At 39.8% G+C, this 26,952-nt stretch overlaps 1 protein-coding gene across 1 annotated transcript in view; it reads right to left on the reverse strand.

The window, feature by feature from the left end:
* The window catches only part of CXCL12 (C-X-C motif chemokine ligand 12), a 143,213-nt gene extending 116,758 nt beyond the window's left edge, over nucleotides 1-26,455 (reverse strand). The window contains exon 1 of the mRNA XM_068255309.1: nucleotides 26,216-26,455. Within this exon, the coding sequence (XP_068111410.1) occupies nucleotides 26,216-26,276 (61 nt within the window). The 5' untranslated portion in view covers nucleotides 26,277-26,455. The remainder of the gene's footprint in view (nucleotides 1-26,215) is intronic.
* Between the last annotated feature and the right edge of the window lie 497 nt (nucleotides 26,456-26,952).

Raw genomic sequence — 26,952 nt, forward strand, 5'->3', positions numbered from 1 at the left:
CGTAGCTTAAGTGTTTCTACTCATCACCATTACAAACTATGGGGGGGGGGGGTGGAGGCACAAGGATACACTAAGTGGCATGTTCACAAAGGATTAATTAAAAAATATGCAAATTGCAACATGTGATTTTGACCCTTTTTTCCATTTTGTCTGGAAGCACCATGCAAATTTGTGAATACATCAAATCCTGCAAATTATTTGCATAACACTCTCCTACAACTGCACTTGCACATATCCCACCTAATTCAGAAAAAGATGGAAAAACTCTTACAAGGTTTTGGCTACTTCACCTTAAAAGGAAAACAAATCCTTCTCAACTCCAGATTGCAGTCAGATAATAGGAATTACCTAGTAATTATAGCCATGGATATCTTCAATGCAAATAAAGCATCTAAAGCCCAATCTACACGATACGATTCTTTGTGCGATTCGATTACGATTCTATTTACGATCCGATTAAATCTGACATGTTCGATTGGGATTCCATTCGATTCAATTCGATTTGCCATTGTTTTGCAATGGCAAATCAAATTGAATCGAATCGAATCCCGATCGGATCATAAATAGAATCGTAATCGAATCGCACAAAGAATCGTATTGTGTAGATTGGGCTTTAGCCTTCATTAAATGCAGATATATTTAATGTTCCAAAATTACTTCCTGTGGAAAGATAGTTTTAACCTCTTAAAGTAGAGCTGACAGCCATTCCATCTCAGAAAAGAACACAAATATAAGTAGATGAATACTTGTTCTACTTACATAACATGTATTGCACTGTCCACATTTTTATCTTAGTTATGTTTCTATAGTAAAAAAAGAGAAAATCCTTCTTAGGATTTTCCATTTTGTCTATGTCTTTCTTGAAGCCCCAATCCTGTCTTCATTCCCTTCCTTACTCTGTCTATCATTGCCCACCCCCTCTCCCAGTCTTCAGACACTCCCCCCCAGGTCTGCAGTAGAAGGTGCATTGAGAAGAAAAGTGCATTGAGAAGAAAAAAAAAAAAAAAGAAAATCCAGCATGCCCTGCAACTTCCTTTGTGAAGCAGATGTACCAAAAAAGATCCGGGGGAACTGGGGAATGATGTTTTATGGAGAAGAACAAAAGAGAGTGATTTTTAACTTTTGGATTGCCTGGTTACCAACCTCATTACTTTTTTACCAGATAAAAATAAAGAATTGATTTTTGGTTTTGTGCCCAACTGTCAGGCATAACATTAAAAATCAATTATTTATTTTTATCTGGTAAACAGGTAATAGGGATGCTAACCAAGCTATCCAAAAGTTAAAAATTACTCTTACTTTTGTTGTTGATAAAAGATCATTCCCCAGTGAGGGTGCAGCTGCATTGGGGGAGAAGATGGCTAAACGGTTGGAGGAGATTTTAAACTAGGATCTGGGGGGAGGCAGGAGGATAAAGTCTCAATATGTAGACAAGATAAGGTAAAAAGACAGTGGGAGCCTAACATGATGGGGGGTGGAGAGGGGGGTGGGGACAGTGTAAAGATTAAGGAGGTTGGTAAAACTTCAAGTAGCCCATTTCGTGTAAACAACATTGGTAAATGTGGTGGTAAAAATATAAAGTGCATGGTAACCAATGCTAGGAGCCTTGCAAATAAAATAGACGAACTAGAGTTCATTCTGAATGACAAAGGCTATGACATTGTGGGAATAACCGAGACATGGATGGATGAAAGCCATGACTGGATAGCTAATTTAAAAGGATACAATGTGTTTAGGAGGGATAGAACAGGGAAAAAAGGTGGAGGGGTTTGTCTCTTTGTTAAGAATTCTTTTACAGCTGTTCTCAACGATGAGATGGAGGAAGATTGCGAAGATGTGGAGTCCGTTTGGGTAAATATTCATGGTGGAAATAAAAGTTGCCAATTGCTTATTGGGGTATGCTACAGACCACCCCTTATGAATGAAGCTGCAGAACTGCGATTACTACAGCAGATTGAAAAAGCTGCAAGTAAAAATGAGGTCATAATTATGGGCGACTTCAACTTTCCAGACATTGACTGGGGTATTGAGGCTACTCATTCTAGTAAAAGCAGCAGATTTCTGGCAGCACTACAGGACAATTACTTGACTCAAATGGTAACGGAACCAACTAGGGGGAATGCGTTACTGGATCTGATCATTTCTAATAGACCAGATAATGTATCAAATGTGCAGGTTCAAGAACATTTGGGAAATAGTGATCACAACATGATAACGTTTGATCTGGTGACTGATAGGCCATGGGGCAGCGGGACCGCTAAAACTATGAATTTTAGAAAAGCAAAGTTCAATCAAATTAGGCAAGCAGTAAGTTTGGTGAACTGGGATAATGTACTACAAGGGGAGGACACTGAAGGGAAATGGCAAGCTTTTAAACTTATTCTCAATCAATATTGTAGTATGTATATCCCATATGGAAACAAAATGTCTAGGAATAAAAAAAGGCCTCTATTTGAATAGAAAGGTTAGGGATAAAATGAAGAGGAAAAGGAATGCCTATAAGGTCCTAAAACAGGAGGGGACCGAGGCTGCACTAAGCAATTATAAGGAGTGCAATAAAAATTGTAAAAAAGAAATTAGGCTGGCAAAGATCGAAGCTGAAAATCGAATCGCTAGGGATATCAAATCTAACCCAAAAAAGTTTTACAAGTACATCAACTCTAAAAAAAGAAAGGTTGACTGTATAGGAATCCTAAAGGATGAGGGTGGGAACTCAATGGTGGATGACAAAGGTAAGGCAGAGTTATTAAATGCTTTCTTTGCTTCTGTCTTCACAAAGGAAACAGCACTGTTGCAAATTACAGAGGAAGAAGAGTCTCAATCTTCTAACTGTAATATTAAATACTTAACGCAGGAAGAAGTAAAGGCAAGACTAAATAAATTAAAAATAGACAAGGCACCTGGCCCGGATGGCATGCATCCTCGGGTCCTAAGAGAATTAAGTTCAGTTATAGCTAAGCCCCTTTATCTTATCTTTTGTGACTCTCTTGCAACTGGCAGAGTCCCAGTGGATTGGCGTACAGCCGACGTTTTCCCATTATTTAAGAAGGGCAAAAAATCTGATCCAGGAAATTATAGACCTGTAAGCTTAACATCAGTTGTATGCAAACTATTTGAGGGGTTACTAAGAGATACTATACATGACTTTATAGTAGAAAATAATCTTATTTCTCAGCATCAACATGGGTTTACTAAAGACAGGTCCTGTTTGACTAACATGCTCAGCTTTTATGAGGTAGTGAATGCTAATATGGATATTGGGAATGCTGTAGATGTGATATACTTGGACTTTGCAAAGGCCTTCGACACTGTTCCCCACAGAAGTCTGGTGCAAAAGTTGAGGATGCAAGGACTGGGGAACAGTTTGTGTGCATGGATAGGGAATTGGCTAATGGACAGAAAACAAAGAGTTGTGGTCAATGGATCGTACTCAAAATGGGAGACTGTTAGCAGTGGGGTCCCACAGGGGTCTGTACTGGGTCCAGTGCTCTTCAATTTATTTATTAATGACCTAGTAGATGCAGTAGAGAGCAATGTTGCTATTTTTGCAGATGATACAAAATTGTGCAGAATCACGAACTCTCAGGAAGATAGTGTCATATTGCAACAGGATCTGGATAGGATGGCTATATGGGCACATACATGGCAGATGAAGTTCAATGTTGACAAATGTAAAGTCATGCATTTTGGTCGTACCAATGGTCTAGCACCATACAAAATAAATGGGATACAGTTGGGGACATCAAACTTGGAGAAGGACTTAGGAGTACTCATCAACAACAAGTTAAATAATCGTACTCAATGCCAAGCCGCTGCAGCTAAAGCGAACAAAATTTTGGGATGCATTAAAAGGGAAATAAAAACTCGAGATGCTAGCATAACATTGCCCCTGTTTAACTCTCTAGTAAGGCCACATCTGGAATATGGAATTCAGTTCTGGGCACCACATTATAAAAAAGATATTGCAGTTTTAGAGCAGGTGCAGAGACGAGCTACAAAATTGATACGTGGGATGGAAGGTCTCGCTTACCAAGAAAGGTTAGATAAACTGGGTTTATTTAGTCTAGAGAAAAGACGCCTTAGAGGAGATCTAATTAACATGTATAAATACATCAGAGGGCAATATAATAGCTTGGCGGATGAGCTTTTTGTCCCTAGGCCTTCTCAAAGGACTAGAGGACATGATCTGCGCATGGAGGAAAAACGTTTTAGCCATTTATTTAGGAAAGGGTTCTTTACAGTAAGAGTGATTAAGATGTGGAATGCATTGCCACAGTAAGTCGTTATGGCAAACTCTATACCTGCATTTAAAGGGGGCTTAGATGCTTTCCTTGCGTTGAAAGACATCCATGGCTACAATTACTAGGTAATGCCTAATGATGTTGATCCAGGGATTTTATCTGATTGCAATCTGGAGTCAGGAAGGAATTTTTCCCTTTTGGGGCTAATTGGACCATGCCTTGTGGGAGTTTTTTCGCCTTCCTCTGGATCAACAGGGGTATGTGTGGGGACGGGCTGGAATTGTACTTTGTACTGGTTGAACTCGATGGACGTATGTCTTTTTTCAACCAAAATAACTATGTAACTATGTAACTATGTAACAGTTTACCTGGCTCTTATTTGGTACATTGCCGCACAAAGAAAGTTGCAGGGCATGTGGGTTGTCTTTTTTTGCTTCTTTACTTTCCCCTCAGACTTAACTAATGCAGCTTGATTGGCTGAAGCCTCTTTACCTCTTATTTTCTCCTCCCACACCTCTGTTCCTCTCTGATTGGCCAATATTTCTCATGCTGAGAAGCTGAAAAGTCACACAATGACAACGCAGTTTCTATTGCAGAAGTGGGTGGGAGTGTCTAAAACTGTCTGTGTTTGCATTGATCACCCTCCTCCCCGAGTAAGGGAGGAAATGACATCAGGATTGGCTTCAGACACAGGGATTCCAAAATGGCAAATGCTGGAAACAGTTTTCTCTTTATTTACTATATCAAACTCACTGAAATCCAAACATGGACAGTGTAATACACATGTTATGTATGTAGAGCAAGTATGTATCTACTTATATATGTGTTTTTTTGTTTTGTTTTTTGAGATAGCATAGCTGACAGCTCCTCTTTAAGCAGGGCATAGATGCATTTGTTTTCCTGCTCAATTCCTGGCTGTTTTGATCACTCTGAATGAATCCATATCTTTAATTGATTGTTGCCAAAAATCAATCAAAATAATAGACAGGATGGAAAATGTTGATCTATCGGGGGCAGGGGGAACAGCCGCAGCAGATTGATGGCCCAGCATTAAAGAGACTCTGAAGTGAGTCTCAATTCACTTTTTCAACATGCAGTCATGTTACTTAAGAACTATAACCCCTGCTAAAACACTGCTATCCCACGGCAAAACAAGGGGTTTATACCCTCCAAATCCCCCCTGCAAAATCCATGACTTTCTTGGTTGTGGATTTTGCTGCTCAGGGAGGCAGAGCTTTCAGCTTTCAATCATCGCGCGGATCTCCGCCTTTCCCCCGCCCCTCTCTGTGAAGGAATATTGAGAGGGGCAGGGAGAGTCGGCGATCAGCGGGGATTGACGCGCTAAGAGGCAGAGCTACAGCCATAGGCTCTGCCTCATCAGGATACGATCCCCGGAGGTAGGAGAGGGGATTTGGAGGTATAAACCCCTCGTTTTGCCGTGGGATAGCAGTGGTTTATCAGGGGTTATAGTTCTTAACATGACTGCATGTTAAAAAAGTGAATTTAGACTCACTTCAGAGTCTCTTTAAATGGTGCAACACTGCAGTTCAATAGATTTTTAATACATTTAATTCAGATTTTTGCATCAGAATTTAACATTTTAAGTATGAATTTTTAATTTAAAAAAACTTTGACATATAAATTCTGAAAGCATTGTTGTTGTTTTTCACATAAATGACAAAAAAAAATGCATGCTCAAGATAACAAAATTCCACATTGACATATTAATTTGTATGTCCACCTTTTTACTAAATAGATGGCAAATTTTTTTTTTTATTACGGATTGTCCTTTGAAACATTTTAATGAGAATGATTGGTTCATTGATTTTGTATGTAGTGACAAACTGTCCTTTGAAAATTCTTCAGCCTTAAATATATTGGCCAACAGCCAATGTTTAGTGATCTGAAAGAAGCTATATGGAATTATAATAAGCTAAAACATGTATTGTTGCACATAATTAAGTTCTGTGGATCAGAGAGCTAATCGGGTAGAGCCAAAGTTGCACATTAGAAAATGTTAGCAAGTTGTTGTCACCCACTGAAAACATTTTGCTAGAGTACAAAAGATGCAACATGTGTGCACACTCCTGTTAAAATCAGGATACTTAAAAATAAGTAAACCATGAAGGCTAGACACAGAAAATAAATGTTAAAAGTCAGGCCAGTATGTGAAACATTTCCTTTACACTCATGTGATTTTCTCATTACCGATATGATTTACAGCTGCCAAGGAGGTAATGAGCATTAAATTGTCACTTGTTGCCCTTACTGTACTACACATTCACATCAAACACAGATGTTATTAGGAGGAAAAAAACACACACCCTATGTTGCTATATATATATAGAGAGAGAGAGAGAGAGAGCGCACGCGAGAGAGCGAGCCAGAGTGAGAGTTTGTGTGTTTGTTTCAGTCACACTTGTTCTTCTGTAAACAATGCAAAAGGGATAATTATGAGAAAACAGAAATAAGCTGTCTGAGCTGTCCATTGCCCAACTGTCACCATATCTATGTGATTTCAGTGACAGAATTAGTGGGTGATGATTTTCCTAGAATCTCTTTTCCTGTGAAAACTAAGAAACGTACCCCAAGTACTTCTGGAAAATGAGCAGCTCCATACTGTGCATGTGCAAGTCCGTGCTTTGAATGTGCACAGTATGGAATCACTCCTTTTTCAGAAGACCTCGTACTTCCAAGCCTTCCGAGGAGACCCAAAGGCCATTTTTTTTTATTTAAAAGGGTACAGTTATGCTTTAAGATGGCCACACATGATTTTTTTTATATTTCTTTTCAATTCGATAATTAAAATCAATTGTTCTGATTGATTGTAATATTTAACAAATCTGACTACTGTACCACACACTTGAGTACATTTTTTCCTCAATTATGAAAAAAAAATGATTCAAAACTTTGGAAAAATTACATGGGTCTACAAATCAAGAAATTGACAATGTACACCACACCTACACCGTTTGAAAGAACAAGAGGCTGTGAAGTCCATATGTAGCAACACTCAGTTATGTCAAAAGTATAACAATTTTATTTAACATTAAGTACAATATATCACACAGTAAAAACATTTCAAATATATAACACCAGAAGGCCAATGTAATAATTTCAATATATTCCAGATTGCACTAGTTCCATAAGCACATGTTGGTTCAGTCATGAGCACTTCATGTGATAGTTATTATACTGGTGGTATTATACAATATGTTAATAGAAATGGTACTGTCTGATAATGTATTGTGATTATTACATTGACCTTACTATGTTATGATATTTTAAATGTTTTTATTGTGTGATATAGTGTACGTATTTATACTTGTTAAATAACATTGTTAAAATGTGACTTAACTGAGTGGTGCTTTATATGGGCTTCACACCCTCTTGTTCTTTAAATTGATTACCAAGCCCTAGCACACTTTTTGCAGTGCTGCTGAGTTTCTTCTTTCTGTATCCTACACCATTACATTTTCATCAAAATTAATCATTAAAATCTCCCACTCCCAATCAACTTATATTGAAAAAAAGACAAAAAAACAGGAAGTTCAAAATTCAATCAGATTTCTCACTCAAATATAAAAAATTATCTTGTTTTTTTCTGTACAATCACTCATTATCAAACTTGTGTAAAATACAATCTTTTTATTGTATGGAGTGTGGCCACCTTATTAATAGATGCTTACATGTAATATTTCCAAAATAATTAGCATCAATTGAAAAAAAAAATCTGTGTGTGAGTGCACAATACTGCAGTCACAGAATCACTATTTTATAAATGTTTCATGATGGCCAGCCGGACCACTTAGGTTCTCTGGTGTTCTGCAGTGTTGTCCAAATTTATACATGGATAGCTTTCAACCTATTACACTACCAAACTGGGAAGTTGATCAGGGTTGCATATGGGCTGCCAAGTCATGAACTGCAGAGGTCACAACAATTTTACTGTCAGTATAGTATTATGTAAGGGGCCACACACTCAGTTGTGCCTAGGGGCCCGTTCTCCATAAAACTGTCCCTGCTAGCTTTAGTATGCTGTCTACTTTATTCTCAAAAGAATTTCACATATAGCATCTGCATTTGCTGCTGAGATCTCAGTAATGACAATGTTTTGACTCCCTTTTACTCACAGATGCTGTCTTGTTACAAAACATTGGGATACATGCACTAGTTCCCACTATATGTATTTCAGCAGCTAAAAATTGTAAATGAAAAACAGACTTGCTTAGGTCAGATATCAGAGGATGCAGACTTGCTTATTAGCCATAATTATACAATTTAAATGTCACTTTATCCCTGGATACCCTGTTGTTAACTGTTTTCATGTCAATTAAGCTACACTAGTTTGTAAATGTTGAATTTCTGAATATATATGTAGAAAATTAAGAAAGCTTCTTGTACATAGAGGTCTGAGAGGAGGAAGAGCTTAGATTCCTGTGCTTTTGATTTCAGCCCTCATGGAGGCATCTGCAGCCAACCTGAACATTTCAGTTTTTGTTGGAATGTCAGTTTCTTCTATCAGCAACAGATCTGCCATCATTAACCCTGCAAAGTGAACAAATGGCTATGATACTGCAGGCAAAATACTTTCCTATGGGGACAGTCTGGAAGGTGGGAGATGATGAATAATTCTCAAAGATCAATTGCTTTACTTATTAGGTCACAGAAGATGTGAACTCTGGTTTTTGTTACAGCTTATAAATATTCAGATGCAGTTCAGTAGCTGCTTTTGTGGTCAAAGAACCATGTACCTTCTGACCCTACTATTGACACTGTTATAACTTTACTGTGTTGTAATTAACTGTCTAGAGAAAGAAATATATTTCTGTCTAATTTTACTCATCAGAAGAATACCTGTCATGTCACTTTACATTAGACAACTGATTAGTTATTTATTTTTTAAAGATGGCTAATTGAATGTATTTCTATCCAGACTGCACCAACAAATCAGCCATAAGGTAAAAAAGGCAGGTGCCTGGGGCCAAGCAGGAGTCCAGGAGCTCATTTAATGCATCATCAATTTAACTAAAATGCTCCCAGGAAAAAGAAAAATACAGGTAACGCACAGCAAAATATGTATTATTTTTAAAGAGAAACTCCAGTGAAAATAATGTAATAAAAAAGTGCTTCATTTTTACAATAATTGTGTATAAATGATTTAGTTAGTGTTTCCCCATTATAAATTATTTCCTCTCCCTGATTTACATTCTGACATTTACCACATGGTGACATTTTTACTGCTGACAGGTGATGTCACTGGAAGGAGATGCTGCTTGCTTTTTTGGCAGTTGGACTCACGGTTTCCTGTGGGAGGGGTTTCACCACAATATCAGCCATACAGAGCCCCCCGATGATCCGTTTGTGAAAAGAAAAAAGATTTCTCATGGGAAAGGGGTATCAGCTACTGATTGGGATGAAGTTCAATTCTTGGTCACGGTTTCTCTTTAAATAATTTCTCTAAATGACTCCCATTCACTTACCTCTTTCCACATGCTACCAGCTGCTGGCCCACCCTGCCACGCTAAGGTAATTAGCGGAATGATTTCCACAAACGATTCAGTGCATGCTCTGTTTTGGTGGGATAATGCAGTTGCAAGAGCTGTATGCTGATATAGAGCTGCAGTGTACATTCTCCATTGACTCTGTACCATATGAACATACTGAAAGCTGCTCTACTTCATGCAGCCAGTGAGTAGGTACATCAGTTATTTAGAACATGCTCTCTTCCTCTTTGTGGAAAAGAAGTCCCTTTCTATAGTCCTCTTGTGTGGTGCAATCTAGTCTCCATCACTTTGTGTGTGTCTTTATCTCTTCATGTTGTTTTCTTTCTCTCTTCTATAGCAAGTGGTGGCATCAGTAACATAACCATAGGAGAGCAGTCCCTGAGATTGCATGGAGGACCAGAGCTGTGGAGGGCCCAAACTACTAACCTTCCATTCCTCTGATACAGGGGACTATACTTCAGATCATGGTGGCCACACTTTTAAATGACCCTTGTGAGATTGGCCCCAAGGCCATGAAGGGCACCAAAGGGAGGCAAGGGAAAGGATGAGAACATTGGGCGGTCCCATCAAAGTTTTTTTCTGGGGGATCCATGAATTGTAGTTATGCTTTTAGGTAGTGTATTGGATAACACACTCACCTCGCAGTGCTAGGGTCTCTGGTTCGAATCTGGCCTAGGAAACTGCACAAATTTTTAGGTTGTCCCTGTGTTAATGTGTGTTTCCTGCTAGCAATCTGATTTCCTCCCATATCCCAACAAACAGATCAATTAATTTAAAACCATCCCACTCTGAATTGGCCTAAAGCTGAATACTCACCACCTGATGGGTCCAGCAACATCCCCTTGACAATGAACGTTCAGTGACTTTTTCTTCCTGCTTGGGACATCGCACAATGTTACACAATGGGCACGAACGGGAAGTCAAGTGATCGCGATACTTTGCACGGAGTCGTCAGGGATCCTAAAGATTTGATCCGCCATGACAGTCATTATTGGCTTGCATCGCATAACATGTTTTTATTAATCGCAGGCCTGTACCTACATCGTGAGATCACGGGAATGACCCCTTGTCGCTCATAAAATCGCTGGTCGGCATAAAAATTGTTGGGAAAATTGCATGGTGAGTATGGGTCTTTAGTCTACAATAGGCACATAAGAATATGACTGAGATAGGTATTAGACCGTGAGTTCATCTGAGGGACGTTTAGTGACATGTGACATGACTATACTACACATATACACTGTACAGCAGTGCGGAACATATCTGTGCTATATAAATACAGGATCTTCTCAAAAAATTAGCATATTGTGATAAAGTTCATTATTTTCTGTAATGTACTGATAAACATTAGACTTTCATATATTTTAGATTCAAATACACACAACTGAAGTAGTTCAAGCATTTTATTGTTTTAATATTGATGATTTTGGCATACAGCTCATGAAAACCCAAAATTCCTATCTCAAAAAATTAGCATATTTCATCTGACCAATAAAAGAAAAGTGTTTTTAAAACAAAAAAAGTCAATCTTCAAATAATTATGTTCAGTTATGCACTCAATACCTGGTCGGGAATCCTTTTGCAGAAATGACTGCTTCAATGCGGCGTGGCATGGAGGCAATCAGCCTGTGGCACTGCTCAGGTGTTATGGAGGCCCAGGATGCTTCGATAGCGGCCTTAAAGCGGAATATAACCCTGCATTTCAACTTTGTTTTAAAATATTATTTACAGCATATTATATGCAAAACGCATTTTTTTTACTAGACCAGCATTGGAAGGGTTAAACACAGAGGTTTAAAGTTCCGTGGAGAGATATGCAGAAGTTCAGATTGTTACAGTCTATCTAGTTATATGTATCTATTGATAAATGTTACACACTCTTTGGCTGTCCTCCAAGCTCCTTCTCAGTCAGAGAGATGAGTCACAGTCAACACTTAGATACATTTATGTAAACAAAATGTATCTATTTCAGCTTCGGATGCGTCTGCAGAAATCTCCAGGAACTTTAAAGCCCTGTGTAATCCTTCCAATGCTGGTCTAGTAAAAAAAAAAATGCTGGTTGCATATAATATACTGTAAATAATGTTTTAGAGCAAAGTTGAAATGCAGGGTTATATTCCGCTTTAAGCTCATCCAGAGTGTTGGGTCTTGCGTCTCTCAACTTTCTCTTCACAATATCCCACAGATTCTCTATGGGGTTCAGGTCAGGAGAGTTGGCAGGCCAATTGAGCACAGTAATACCATTGTCAGTAAACCATTTACCAGTGGTTTTGGCACTGTGAGCAGGTGCCAGGTCATGCTGAAAAATGAAATCTTCATCTCCATAAAGCTTTTCAGCAGATGGAAGCATGAACCCACTTTTGAACCAGAAACAGCGGCAGAAGCGCCTGACCTGGGCTACAGAGAAGCAGCACTGGACTGTTACTCAGTGGTCCAAAGTACTTTTTTTGGATGAAAGCAACTTTTACATGTCATTCGGAAATCAAGGTGCCAGAGTGTGGAGGAAGACTAGGGAGAGGGAAATGCCAAAATGCCTGAAGTCCAGTGTCAAGTACCCACAGTCAGTGATGGTCTGGGGTGCCATGTCAGCTGCTGGTGTTGGTCCACTGTGTTTTATCAAGGGCAGGGTCAATGCAGCTAACTATCAGGAGATTTTGGAACACTTCATGCTTCCATCTGCTGAAAAGCTTTATGGAGATGAAGATTTCATTTTTCAGCACGAACTGGCACCTGCTCACAGTGCCAAAACCACTGGTAAATGGTTTACTGACCATGGTATTACTGTGCTCAATTGGCCTGCCAACTCTCCTGACCTGAACCCCATAGATAATCTGTGGGATATTGTGAAGAGAAAGTTGAGAGACGCAAGACCCAACACTCTGGATGAGCTTAAGGCCACTATCAAAGCATCCTGGGCCTCCATAACACCTGAGCAGTGCCACAGGCGTATTGCCTCCATGCCACGCTGCATTGAAGCAGTCATTTCTGCAAAAGGATTCCCGACCAAGTATTGAGTGCATAACTGAACATAATTATTTGAAGGTTGACTTTTTTTGTTTTAAAAACACTTTTCTTTTATTGGTCAGATAAAATATGCTAATTTTTTGAGATAGGAATTTTTGGTTTTCATCAGCTGTATGCCAAAATCATCAATATTAAAACAATAAAAGGCTTGAACTACTTCAGTTGTGTGTATTTGAATCTAAAATATATGAATGTCTAATGTTTATCAGTACATTACAGAAAATAATGAACTTTATCACAATATGCTAATTTTTTGAGAAGATCCTGTATACAATAATAATGAAAATAATAGTAAATTAGCAAGAATTGTTTAGATAGTGTCTCAAGACTGTACAGGTGGGTTGATCGTTATTATTGAGACTAAATCTTTGTTAATAGTGGATCTCAAAATCAAACATATATACAAAAAACTGAAACCAACGTCTTAACATCATTAACTGTCTGAGATTTATGGAGAAATACTGTATGTGGAACAATATTTGGTCTACATAGCTGCCATGAGGACTACAAATGTCTCAACAGATTGATTATATATGAAATGTGTCCCAATCCCAATCAATCCTCATTGTAGATGTTGTATAAATGTATTTAATAAGCATTAGGACACCTACAGAAACAGTTACAGATGTGAGCATTTGTTGTATACAATGCAATTTATAATATCACAGTCATCTGTCAAACTATAAATGGTATTGTATACAAGAAATAGTCACATCTGTTACTGTTTCTGAAAGAGTCCTTATCTAAACATAAAGTTGTTCTATATTTCTATTCATATCTCCTGACAGGATAATGTCCACTTGGCTACACTAGGCTATACTAGCCTTTTTAGATTTGTAGTAATAAAGTTAAGTTTTTTCATTCTTATTTCTTATATACGTTATTATGAGACATTTAAAAAAAAAATCTAATTCAGCTATACTGGTTAACCTTCCTGTAAAGTTCTACAGTTCTTTTCCAGCCAACGTTGCTCCCTCTTTTTGTTATACTTGGGGAATAGGGAATATTATTGTTATTTAACATATCTATACTATTAGGACATTTAAGACCATCTTTAGAGTAAATGGTTTTAAATATTTTTTTGTTCTAAATAGTTTCCTCTTTCAAATCCCATATTGAACTGTGTATTTATATTGGAATAAAACCATTTACTCGGAAAAAAAAGGTTTAAATAAATATTTTATTCTAGCCTGCATGTATGCACAGTAAATGACAACTTTATTGAACTTTTCTTTGGCAAAGAGTAGTACTACGAGTATTATACTCAAAATAAAAACTGTTAGCAGTGTGGTTCCATAAAACTCTGTATGGTCCCAAACATGGCTGCAGGGAAGAGAAGAGGAAAGGAGAGTGGAACAATCTGATTGAGGAGCAGATAAATTACACTCCTCTGCAGTGTTATTTTACATTTGGGGAGGGGTATCTTGTGGAAAGTGCGTCTCTTGTTGGAAAGTGAGGGATTTTATACTGGCCCCACTCTCTATGGGGGTGTGGAGGTACTATGCACCTTACGGGTGTTATGGAAGGGGGTATGAAAGAGGTACTATACTGACCACACTCGCTGTAGGGAAGGTTATACTGGCTACATATGGTATGGGGGGAAGGGTTGTTATACTGGCTACATATGCTATGGGGGAAGGGTTGTTATACTGGCCAGACTGTTATTTAAAAGGGAGTTATATTGGGCATCAATATTATGGGGGAGGGGGAAGCATTATTCTGGTAACAAATGTTGTTGTTGGGATAGAATTATACTGCCCACAATTGTTATGGCGGTGGTGTTGGGGAAGTTGGAGGACAGTTATGCTGCTGCACTTTTTTATGTCAGGGAGTTATGTTGGCCACATTTTTTATTGGGAGGATGAGAATGGTGGCAGCACTTGTTATGTAAAAGCCCTAAGTCTGGACTGTACAAAGGACAAGAGGACAACATGAGCTAAACATGAAAGGAAGGGGATTTTACCATGTTTAGAAAGGGGTTCTTCAGAGTATAAGTGGGTAAGATATAAAATGTTTCACCTCAAGAAGTATGTATGGCAAATTGTATACCTGCATTTAAGGGAAATTTGGATTCTTATCTTATTTTAAAGGGCATCCTCCACAGTTAGGCCCTTTTCAGACAGACGGCCCAACTGCGGGTTTGCTGAGCAGTTCAGCTTCCTGGTGCTGGCCGGTGCAATTCGGGTGCAATTTAAATGAACCTCGAATTGCAGCAGTTGTAACACCATGCATCAAGTGTTGACACATGGTGGTGTTACTGGCCAACAGAGAACTGCGACATGTTGAACCGTACGGAGCCACCTGTACATGCAGGAGAACAGCTGACAGACGGTGACTTCACCGCTTGTCAGCTGTCTGTGTGAAAGAGCACTTAATATTGCTAGTTGCAGAAAGATGATTCCATTATTTATTCAGGGCCAAAATTCTACACTGTGCCATTTCTTTCTCCTGGTTTGAGGTGCTGCAAGGCTTAAAAGTTTGAACTTGAATGGCACAATATTTCTTTTTCTACCTACATAACTACTGTATGTGATTCAAGGCTTAGGACCTCATAATGTAGCTTATGTACTGCTGCTGCTGCCCACATGCATGTGATGCAGCAGGGATCTATTACTGGCAAATAAATAGGACACTGTGTCAAAAAAACTGCTAGCTGCATTTTTTATGTTGCCATGCCACCATTAGTGCAAACTGCACTATGCAATTATGCAAAAAAGGGGAGCCCCAGACAGGGACAAGGCAGTGAAACATAATTTGCACCGCAACAAATTGCACTGCTGCTATTATGAACATGCATAAGAATGCAGCTAATGCTGGCTATTTAATTTATTTCTCTATTTTATGTATACCATTTTCTATTAAATCACAAATAAGGATTGTAACTAATAGCTTAGTAATTAATGTACAAAATATTACTATCTTTGAAAATATCACACAGACAAAATATTATATTCATAATGACTAACTGAAATAATAATTAGGGAGTTAAGTATATTAGCAATAAAATTACTATAAAAAGCACCACCAAGTCTCTAAAAAAATTACATAATTATTCAATGTTATAAACCCAATAAGGGTATTTCAAAAATAAGTTTAAATTAATGACATTATTGAAAGAATGGTATTGACTGAAGGTTTATTAAAGGTCAGGTCAGTTGTTGTATGGTTAGTCATTTAGACAGCGACAGCTTTTTATTGGTAATTCTGGTGATGCCTTGACTTTCAAAATCACTTGTGATAACTGAAGTTCGCTGACTAATCCTTGCCCTGGTGAATCTGGCAATCTTGTTCTGTCGCTTCCTTTTCTAGTGTGAAGAAACATGTTTTTTAAACAATTAAACTGCTCCAAAGTAAACTTGTACTGAGGAAAATAAGAAGTTTTCCATCACTGATTTCCTTTAAAGAATTTCTTACGTATTCCTTGACTTCTCTCATGCTGGTCCTCTATCGACTCTGAGTGTCACGTATACCGACTGAATGTTCTGCCTTCATTTACTTGTCCCAAGGCCATGATTCTGAAAGTGTTGACCTCGAAGGACAAACTTTATTAAATTAGCCTTAAATATGTAATTTTTTTTAGAACAGCTGGCCAGGACTGAGCTATTTGTTCATGTTGAAGGCATACTTATGCTTTGCATTGGGACATAAAGACATCTCTGTCTTTATCTTTTTAAGTGTGTATTTGCTGTAGCCCATAAATGGCTGAAAGCAGAGTCGGGGATTTATTCTCATTAGTGCATAGCAAAGAACAGCAGTCACAGTTATGGGCCCGGGTTTTTTTCTACCCTTCTCTTGACCAAAGTTGCTGCAGATTACATATCAATAGATCAGACTCACAGTTTGACACTGCTACTAACAAAACCAATTAAGCTATCTACAGTAAGTGCAACATGTAGTGTATGTTGAGAGTATGAGCGCTATACAGTTCTCTTTATTTGTATGTTTTTATGGCTTATAATTGGATATTACTATACTTGATAGGCCAGTGGCTGTAAACATACATCACTAGAAACTGCTTTCTATCACAGACAGCTGGGCAGCAGAATAAACAGTTCTCCTGATGTCCTGTAGGGGTATCCAAATTTATGTAGATAGAGAAGTGTTTGCACTACAAAGGTCCCATTTTCTTTCATCTCACCCATGATCTGTGTCCTCTCCCTTTTCCACTGTCCCTCCTCTGTTTGATCTTAATCATGAAAGCTTGTCAAATAAACTGGAAAATTAGTCCCAAAAAGAAAGGTATGTTTGTACTATTTTAGAAATGTCCATCAAAGCAACACCAGAGTTACTCCTTTACTGAGCTGGTGTAAGCTGCTCCAATACCAAGATCTTCGCACTAGCTGTATATACAGAATCACAGGAATCCCCGGCTATTCATATTGATAGCATGATAGCACAATATTGATACTCTTACTGATACTGTGTTTGGGACTATTGTATCATGGTTCACATTTCTGTACCAGAAACAATAGAGCCAGTAGACAAGCGAGCAATACATGGAGGATTGACACATAGATCCCATTCATACTGTGGTATGCACATATATAAACTGTTAAGGGATCATGTATAAAAACACACATTTTGCAGCATTCGTTTTGCAGCATCCACCCTCACTTGTGTACATGTGTATGTGCTGTGGTGGTGTTTTATCAGTGAACTGTGGTGGGAGGAATTATTAGGGTAGCAGAAGTTTAAATGTAACTTTCTCATTACCACTGACTGCTGGCTGACAGCTATGTGCAGTTTACTAGGCAGTGTCATAGCTACATGGGAGCAGCCCCTGTGAGCATGCGGGGGGGGGGGGGGTCACAAAGCTGTAATGGGGCCCCAACTACTACTTCACTATCTCTGAAAAAGGGTTCCATCCTTCCAATCAGGGTCTTTTTGTGTCTACATTTGTTATGGGTGTGAAGATTACAGTGTCCACATTTGTTTTATGACCCTTGCAAGATGGGCCCACAGGCTGTGAGGGTCACCAGGGGTAGGCAAGGAAAAATGTGTAAACTTTGCGGGCCCCATCAAAGTTCTGCTGGGGAGCCCCATGATTTGTAGTCACACCCCTGTTACCAGGGATTTATAAAACTCTTGGGTTGAGGCTACATTCACAGTGGGAAGATGCAGTTCAACTTTATGAGGGCATCTGAACAAAGAAAGTTGCCTGAAGGTCGAATAACGTGCGGTGTGATTTTTTTTCATTCCATTGTGCTATGTTTCTGTTTTTACAGGGAATGCAATGCAGCTTCCACCGTGAACAGTGGGGTAGCAATAGGGGATGCAGAGGTTTCAACCGCACTGGGCCCCTGCACTAAGGCTAGGTTCACATTAAGCATGCATCCACTTCTTCGCTGCATTCCGCTCTGTGAAGCGGAGCGGAAGGATCAGGCAGGTCGGCAACGTCCGCTCCGATGAGCAGAACGCAGGGAGTGGAACTGAGCGGAAAGTCGCAATGTGAACTTTCCCATCAGGAAAGCATTGCTTCCGCTGCTGCGTTCCTCTCATCAGAGCGGAACGTAAGCTATTTTAGGCTCAATGTGAGCCGAGCCTAAAGGGGCTCACTAGGGACCCTCCTTCATTCATCTTATAAGCTGTTCATTGGTGCTATGCTGGCAATTAACACCTCTATATGTGCATTGCCTAGTGGTAATCCTTAACCATTTACCGACAAGCATACGTATTAAAACGTCATGCTTTAGCCTATTAATGGCAACATGATGTTTTAATACATCGCGTGATCCCGCCGCCGCTCCGCATGTGTGCACGCCGCTACCGCCGCTGTTTCCATCGGGATCCCATGTTTAGTGATTGGGGAAGAGGACCGAGCAGTCCTCTACCCAATCGCAATGCCTGGAGTGAATGGACGTGACCGCGAACAGCAGCCACCTCCATTCACAAAACAGGAAACTGTTACAGTTAAACAAAGTGTAAAAAAAAAAAAAGTGATCACTTCCTATAACGGGAGTGTTCACTAGCGCCATCTTGTGGACAAAAAGTATATTACACACACAAACACAGGTACATACACATTATTAATAAAATTAATAAAATCACACTTCCAACCCTCCCCCCTCCAAAAAAAAAACACTTGTAAAAAAAAAAAAAAAAAAAGCTTAAAATAAATCAATAAATAGTTGCCTTAGGGACTCAACTTTTTTAATCTATATTTTATTAGGGAAAATTCATTTTAATTTATTACATAGGGGCTTGTAATTATGGCCAGAACAAAAAAAAAAACAGAAAAATAACACCTATACTTCAAAATAATATATTGTTGCTGTACATTGTGATAGGGACATAATTTAAACTGTTTAATAATCGGGACAACTGGGTAAATAAAATGTGTTGGTTTTATCCAAAGGAGAATGTTTAATTTTGAAAACTATAATGGCTGAAAACTGAGAAGAAATGATTTTTTTCCATTATTTTTGTATTTTTCCCATTAAAACGCATTTAGAATAAAAAAAAAAAATCTTAGCAAAATGTACTACTCACAGAAAGCCTAATTGGTGGCGAAAAAAATGAGGTATAGATCATTTTCTTGTGATAAGTAGTAATAAAGTTATTAGGGAATAAAAGGGAGGAGCACTGACAGGTGAAAATTGCTCTGGTCCGTTAGGGTAAAAACCCTTGGGGGTGAACTGGTTAATAAACGGTTTCCTTCCTCTAAATAATCCTTTCTGATGCTGTAGCTGTCTTTCATAGGTTTTGGGGCTCCATATCAATAAAATGCTTAGGGCCCCATGTAAAATTCACACTGGGGTCCAAAGCTCATTAGTTTCACCACTGACTGTGAACCTAGCCTTGCACCAAACCTTTTTTAATGTTAAAGAACTGAAAAAACACACAACAGAAAAATATGCACTGGATAACAACATAAAACTAGAAAATTAGTGTTAATAATGCAAGGAATAGGTACCGATTTTTCAATGATTTATATGAGAACTGGTCTGGTTATCTAACTAATTAAAGACTTAACTAAACAGTCCTGTTTTGCTGTTATCAATATTTCAAGCCATTGTGATCCTTAATGGACCCAGTCCTGTGAATATGACCCTGGTACTAATCTTTGTGTTTCATGTGCCTGATATCCCAAGCTGATATATGAGATAAGTGTGGAGTAAGTTGCTGTCTGGATGGCAGACTAGGAAGCAGTGGCTGTGCAACAAGATAGCTCCTGCCATGCAGATAAGATGCAAGGGTGGTAAATTACTGCTTCCAGATCATCTGTACCTATAGAGAGAACACAACCAGTACACTCTAGAAACAGCTACACCTTGGTGGGAAAACATAAAGCCTGCTGCATTTTTTAGGACAACATTGCATTTGGATCCCCATAGCCATGCATTGGCATGGCTATTGGATGCCAATGAGAATTCATATCAGCACAGTTTCCAAATCGGATGCAGCACTCTGGTGGAAATGTAGCCTTACAAAACATAGCTAGTATACCCTTGCACACAGCTACACCTGTAGGAACAACACAGCCAGTACACCCTGCACACAGCTACACCTATATGGAGAACACAGCCAATGTACCTTGTACATAGCTCCACAAATATGGAGAACATTGTCAGTATACCCTAATAGTATTAGGTAGATAGAGGTACCCACAAGTTTTAGTTAGCCAGAGGTAGCTCTCTTGTATACTTAACCTGGGGGGCAGTGTTGGGTAGAACCTTCAGAATAGGTAACCAGAAATATTCCCCCTACTATAGGTAGCTACATGTGCCCCAATATTATGTAGCAGATGTGTACAACCCCACCACTCATATAGGTAGCCAGATGTGCTGGATACTCGGCTGTAGAGGGTAACCTCTCAACTATGTTGCACATGTGACTCTTCAGCACCGACTAAGGGCAGTGGGGTGGGCACTCACAGTAGCATCCTGCCGGTGCCTTAATATTGTGCCATTCTGAGCCATCACTCAGGTCACTTGTGTTTAAGGCCAGCCCTGCTACACCTATACAACAAAAACAGCTTCACCTATACAGAGAACACAGCCAGTTTAACTTAATCACAAATACACCTATAGGGACTGACTGGAGAACACAGCCAGTGTACCCTGAACACAGTTAGAGCTAGATAACAAAGAAAGCCATAACACCCTGCACACAACTTCACCTTTAGAGAGAACACAGACAGCCATGACACCCTGCACACTGTCACCTATAGGGAGAACACAGACAACCATAATATCCCGCACACAGCTCCACCTTTAGAGAGAACATAGACAACCATAGCACCCTGCACACGGCCTCACCTTTACAAAGAACACAGACAGCCATAACAACCAGCACACAGCTTCACCTATAGAGAGAGCACAGGAAGTTATAACACTCTGTACACAGCTTCACCTGTAGAGAGAATGGCATAACACCCTGCACACAGATAGATTTAACACTCTACACACAACTTCACCTATAGAGAGAACACAGGAAGATATAACACTCTGCACACAGCTTCACCTATAGCCAGAGCACAGGAAGCCACAGCATCCTGCAAACGGCTTCACTTATAGAGAGACAGTCGTAACACCCTGCACACTGCTTCACCACTATTATCCTATACAATAAAACGCAAGTGTCCCTTCCTCTTGATGGTTGTGTGTCCCTGGGTTTTTTGTACTACGCATGTGCGCCACACAGACAACCGTTGGCACAGGAGGACAGGCCAGGGAGCTTGGCGGGTGCACGCGTGTAGCAGACTGGTGCGCGCGCACGCGTGCACTAACATGCGATGGCGGCGATATCACTACCTAGAGCCCGTTTTTAAACGGGCTTATGTAGACTAGTGATCACATAAAACAATAGTACCCTGTGTATGTCTTCATCTATATGATGAACACATACAGCTACAGACAGTACCCTGCACACTTCTTCACATACATCATGTGCCCAGGGGCATAACAATAGCCCCTGCAAGGAATGCAGCCACATGGGGCCCTTAGAGGATGAAGCCTGAGGGGGGTCTCTGGCTCTGGGGCCCTTTTTAGGGGCAGGAGGGGGTGCAATGCAGAAAGGGGGAGCAGCAGGCACAAACAGCAGCAGGTAGGGGAGCCCAACTACCCCCTCCCTCTCCTCAGCGCTACCAGCAGTGCTCCCCCCTCCAGCATTGACAGGTGTCAGGGCCTCATCCAATCGCAGGGGGGCCCAGTGAATTCTAGTTACGCCCCTGCATATGCCACTACAGCTGGCACACTGCACAATGCTTTATCTAAATGAGGAGCACATATAAGTTACAACCACTATACCCTGCCCAATACTTCACCTATATGAAGAACATGTACAGCCACTGTGTACCCTGCCCACTGCTTCACCTATATGAAGAATATGCCATGTACAGCCACTGTATCCTGCATGTACAGCCACTGTACCCTGCCAACTGCTTCACTATTATGAAGAGCACATAGAGCCACTGTACCCTGCCCACTGTTTCACCTATATGAAGAGCACATAGAGCCCCTGTACCTTGCCAACTGCTTCACCTAAATGTAGAGCACCGCCAGCTCCACCTCACAGAAAACTACAACTGGAAACGTGAGAACCCTACAAACCAACTAGAGTCACTTCTTACTTCCTGTGGGTTCTACCAAAAGCTGCTACAGCTGATTCAGCTATTGAATGAAGTATGTAAAAAGTGGGATATTGGCCAAACACTACGTTTTACAATAAAAATTTAATTCAGAACAGATTCCATGCGACTTAGCCTGGAGCCAGTGCGCACATCAGCTAAACCTCGGCTACAGACAAGGGACACACAATTTCTATAAAATATCATATGCCTGAATTAGTGAGCTGATGTCAGAAATTGACTTTGTTATGAAAAGATATCCCCCTTCTCCATCATGTGTTTAGTTTTCATACTTATGGATGTGCAATGTTTCACTGATTGTACAAGCAGTCAGAGTCATGTTCCCATAGATTTATTGTGTTATGCAATCCAAGCAGCACAATAGCTTGGCACATTATCATTTAACCACATTTTATGGGAGTGCTTGAACTTTTTTTTTGTTTTGTTTTTTTGCTAAGGAGATCACAGCGCCACCAAGTGTTTATTCCATGCAATTTATAAGAAAAGCTCTGCGCATAGACCACCGACAGAAAGATAACCACTGATGTGAAGCTGTACTAGTAGACAAATGGGCAGAAGAACGTATGTTGTTGGGCAAACCATTTAAGTGTACAATTGAGTGTAGGAGATTTTAAGTAAATGGCACTAAATAGAGCACGTGTTGCCTCACGCATGTATGGCAAGAGAAACTTTATTTTTACTTTTCTACAAGGATGCCATTTTAATAAGTACCATTCACAAAAGTATAATAGTTACAAAACCACCACTAAGTTGTAGAATATTCTAAAACAGATTATAATGTTGGTCCAGCTAAGGAGACTATAATATGTTCACCTGAATGGTCAACGTCAGCACTGCACAATGACTTTACAACAGTGCAAAATGTAGCCCAACATAGATGAGCTGTTTCTCCAGGGCGAGATATTTTTCAAGTCATAAATGTCACTTTTTACTAACATGACTGGAGAAATTAATGAAATGTAACTACATTCTATGGAAGATGTCATAGCAAATTCCTCTGACTTCAAGACTAGCTACATGCTTGACAATCGTATGAAAACTGCATTCAAAAGAGGCTATATGCAAAAAGTGTTTCGTTGAGTGCAAATATTGTAGATAATTACTATGTAGCTTATATTACTTATGTTAAATACTTTTTGTTTTACGTCAGGCTATTCAAAGGAGGAGAATCATTCTGCACAAATCCCAAGTAGCGTTTTCTACTACATGTGGCTGCTTCATTCGACTGGGGACTGGGCATTTAAAGCCAAAATGCTCCATTATAGCTAAGGGCTTTAAAGCAAATATTTTCTATGCTGTCTAACAATGTTGTTTACTTAGCTTTTAAATCACTTAATTAGATCCGTTTTAGCTCTCTTTAGTCTAAGTTTTCTGAACATTTACAAATATTATACATAAATAATTGTAATGAATAAAACGTTAGATTGAGTTGGTGGTGGTTTTGAGTTCCAAAGTATTATATATTTGTTTATTATTATTACTACTATTGTATTATCAATAATTATTATTTAAGGCTCCTGAGATCCTGTGCTCAGTTCAGTGTCATTAGCTCCAGGAGAAGTTTACGTCTTTAGCTTTCTGTTCAGAATATTGGGGGATGTATCTGGCAAACCGTCTCCTGTCTTAGGACATCTCAGTAGTGTTGGAAGGTGATTGACTAATTTACTAAGTGTAATGAAGTGTGACAAATACCCCACTTTACACTTCCAACACAGTGTGGACTGGAGAGAGCTTCTGTGCACCTGGCTGGAAGGTGGGAAAGAAAAACTGCCTTCATTCACTGCAAGTCTCTCTAAACGGCCTCCCTTCTCCCCTCTTTTACAAACTTAATTCAATGTTATGATATTACAACTGACCAGCGCCAGTTTAGCTGCTGTTAGTTCCATTTACATGTATTTATGTGCGCAGTTTTCATGTAGTACCCGAAAAAGAAGTCTCTCCCCCTGACCTGGAAGATGGAGAAGAGAGAACAGACTGGTACTGCTCATGCCTCTGTCATTCTTCTCAGCGCACCTCATTACACACCTCACATCTCACTATATATCATGCTATAAAAAAGTAGACACTATTTATTGCCGACTTCATCTTTTCAAGGTTGCGCTTTAAGCTGTGGTTCTGCAGATCACTGGGGTTATCAGGACAATCAATCTGTTGACCTTTTATGGGATGGTCTGCTATTGATAGGGCTGCCCTTCCCTTGTAGATGGACTATGCCTTCCAGATGTTTGAGACTGATGCCTTGGCTGCTTTGGGACTATCTGGCTGCTAGGTGTGATCGCATCAGCACAAGGAGTCTGCCGTGGTCACTTGTCCCGTGCCCCCCACCCCTCCCCGGCCACTGCTTCCTTTATCCTGCTATGTTAATGCTGTTTTGGATTTTCCCTTCTTTCTTATGGAAAGTAACTTGATGAATCGCCACAGACCCATAACAATCCCGAGTGTATACCTGAAAGCAGGCTGGGAGCCTGGAAGCTGTCTGAATTCACATGATTAAGCCTATGTGGTACTTATTGTATAAGGTATAAGGTATTAGGTATAAAGTCGCAGATCTAGGGGGAAAATAATCATAATTAAAAATAATAATAATAGAATGTGTTTTTCCTGTGGTGTAATAATGTTGTGTCTATCTACTCGAGTCTCAGTCATGTTGTAGAATCACGCATTTGTCATAGTTTACACACGGAGATGTGGCAGACATTGATGCTATCAATAACAAGGCAAATCATACTGAATTAATCTACAAAGCAAAATACATCATTACATCATTTACTTCAATGGTGATTGCCTCCCAATACATTGGTCACAAAAGATATGCGATAAGCACAAATGCTAAAGTATCAAAACACACAAACAAACAAAATAAAAATCTAGGGCTATATACATATAGTACAATTGAAGGAATTTCGATAAACTGGGGATACATCAACTACTGAAAATAAATGAACATGGAGGGCAAAACAACTATTGAATAAGCAGCTGTAAGTCGACAGTGTGTCAATTAAAGGTGACATAATTAAGTAAATGAGTGACACAGAACCAGATGTAAAGACATCATTATTTGGCAAGGTATTGTAATGTCACACAGCTCAATTATGTTTAAAGCAGTACTGCCCCCATCCCGTGCCACATTACACCAACAAGATGCGGGTCCCCAGACTGCTTACACTCTGCTAAAACAATGCAGCAGCAGCAGAGGTGGATTTTGTAGCCTGGGGGCAGAAGACAGTGCGCTGGGGAAATTCATAGCCTGAGGCATAGCAGGGGTAAAGCAGGTCTCTTTATGGTGCTAGTGTGCTGCAGCCACAGCCAAGACACACACTTCTCGTATCAGGACAGCTAGCTAACTCTTCATATCAGCATAACAAGTCCTCATATCAGCACACATATAACACATGGCGCAACTTATCTACAGAGAGGGAACCAATTCAAACACTGTTAAAGTACAGCGCGCTACATCCCTTAACACCTGCACAGCAAAAAGCCACAATTCAACTGTCTGCTACTCAAGATATCCCCCTAAAGAAACTGCACAAAAAGAAAACTCTGTTACCATAACGAAACCGATATGCTTTCTAGCCCGCAGCTCGTCTGCTGAACACATGCCCTGCTCTCATCTCAACTCCACTCCTTTCCAGAAAGAAACACCATCATGACCCATCGGTGTATGATAGCTAATGGAATAAATGATCCAAAAAGCAAGCATAATACTTTGTTGCAAATCAGCATAAAATGCACAAGAGATCGGGAACGAAAACGCGAGTAACCGACCTCTGCAGCATCTGCGAGAGTTCGGTGGAGCTGCCCTTTGCTTCTATGCGGGCGATTGGGTGACATGGTGCCTAGCGTTCACTTACCATCAGAGAAGCAGATAGTGCCCAGCAGGAGGGTGAGCAGAGCCAGGTTCCTCACATCCATCTTGCTGTTCTCAGTAGAGAAGTCAATGTGTGAATGAGCTGGCTGGGCTCAGTGTGGAGAAGCCTGGAAGTGCAGGGCTGGGGGTGGAGAGAAGCTCTTCAGTGATTTATCACCTCTGGCGTGTTATTACATCCTTCCTCTATTACAATACTTGGATGTATATCAGCAAATCTCTGCTTCAGTATAGGTGGGTTATCTGCTAATATAACAGATAAATACAGCATCTCACTCTCACCGCTTGTAATGCCATGCGATTTGTTATTAGGATGTTTGGATGTGTTGCGTTGTGGACGCACATTGAAGCTTCCCTGGGTGTTCTGTTAGTTCCTTCTATTTCCATCTGTTACACATTACTCAGAAATGCGGACATTGAAATGATGCTTCTACTGTTACCTGCCTTGGTTCTCCTGGGATGGCACGGTATGGACCAGAGGATTTACACAGCACTATGACAGGTTCACACATGCACATACCTGTCTATTAAGCAGAGCTCTAAATCTTTATATAAACTATCTAGATGTCCCCATAAATATAGATATCCAGTTATCCCACATGTTATCCTTTCAGCTGCAGTAACTTGCCTGGGTTTATCGAGCTGGGTTTATCTATCTAGATGTCCCCATACATATAATAAATCCAGGTATCGTCACAGGTTATCAGTTCCTTTATCACAGCT

The sequence above is a fragment of the Hyperolius riggenbachi genome, chromosome 10, assembly GCF_040937935.1.
Source record: "Hyperolius riggenbachi isolate aHypRig1 chromosome 10, aHypRig1.pri, whole genome shotgun sequence".
Classification (NCBI taxonomy): domain Eukaryota; kingdom Metazoa; phylum Chordata; class Amphibia; order Anura; family Hyperoliidae; genus Hyperolius; species Hyperolius riggenbachi.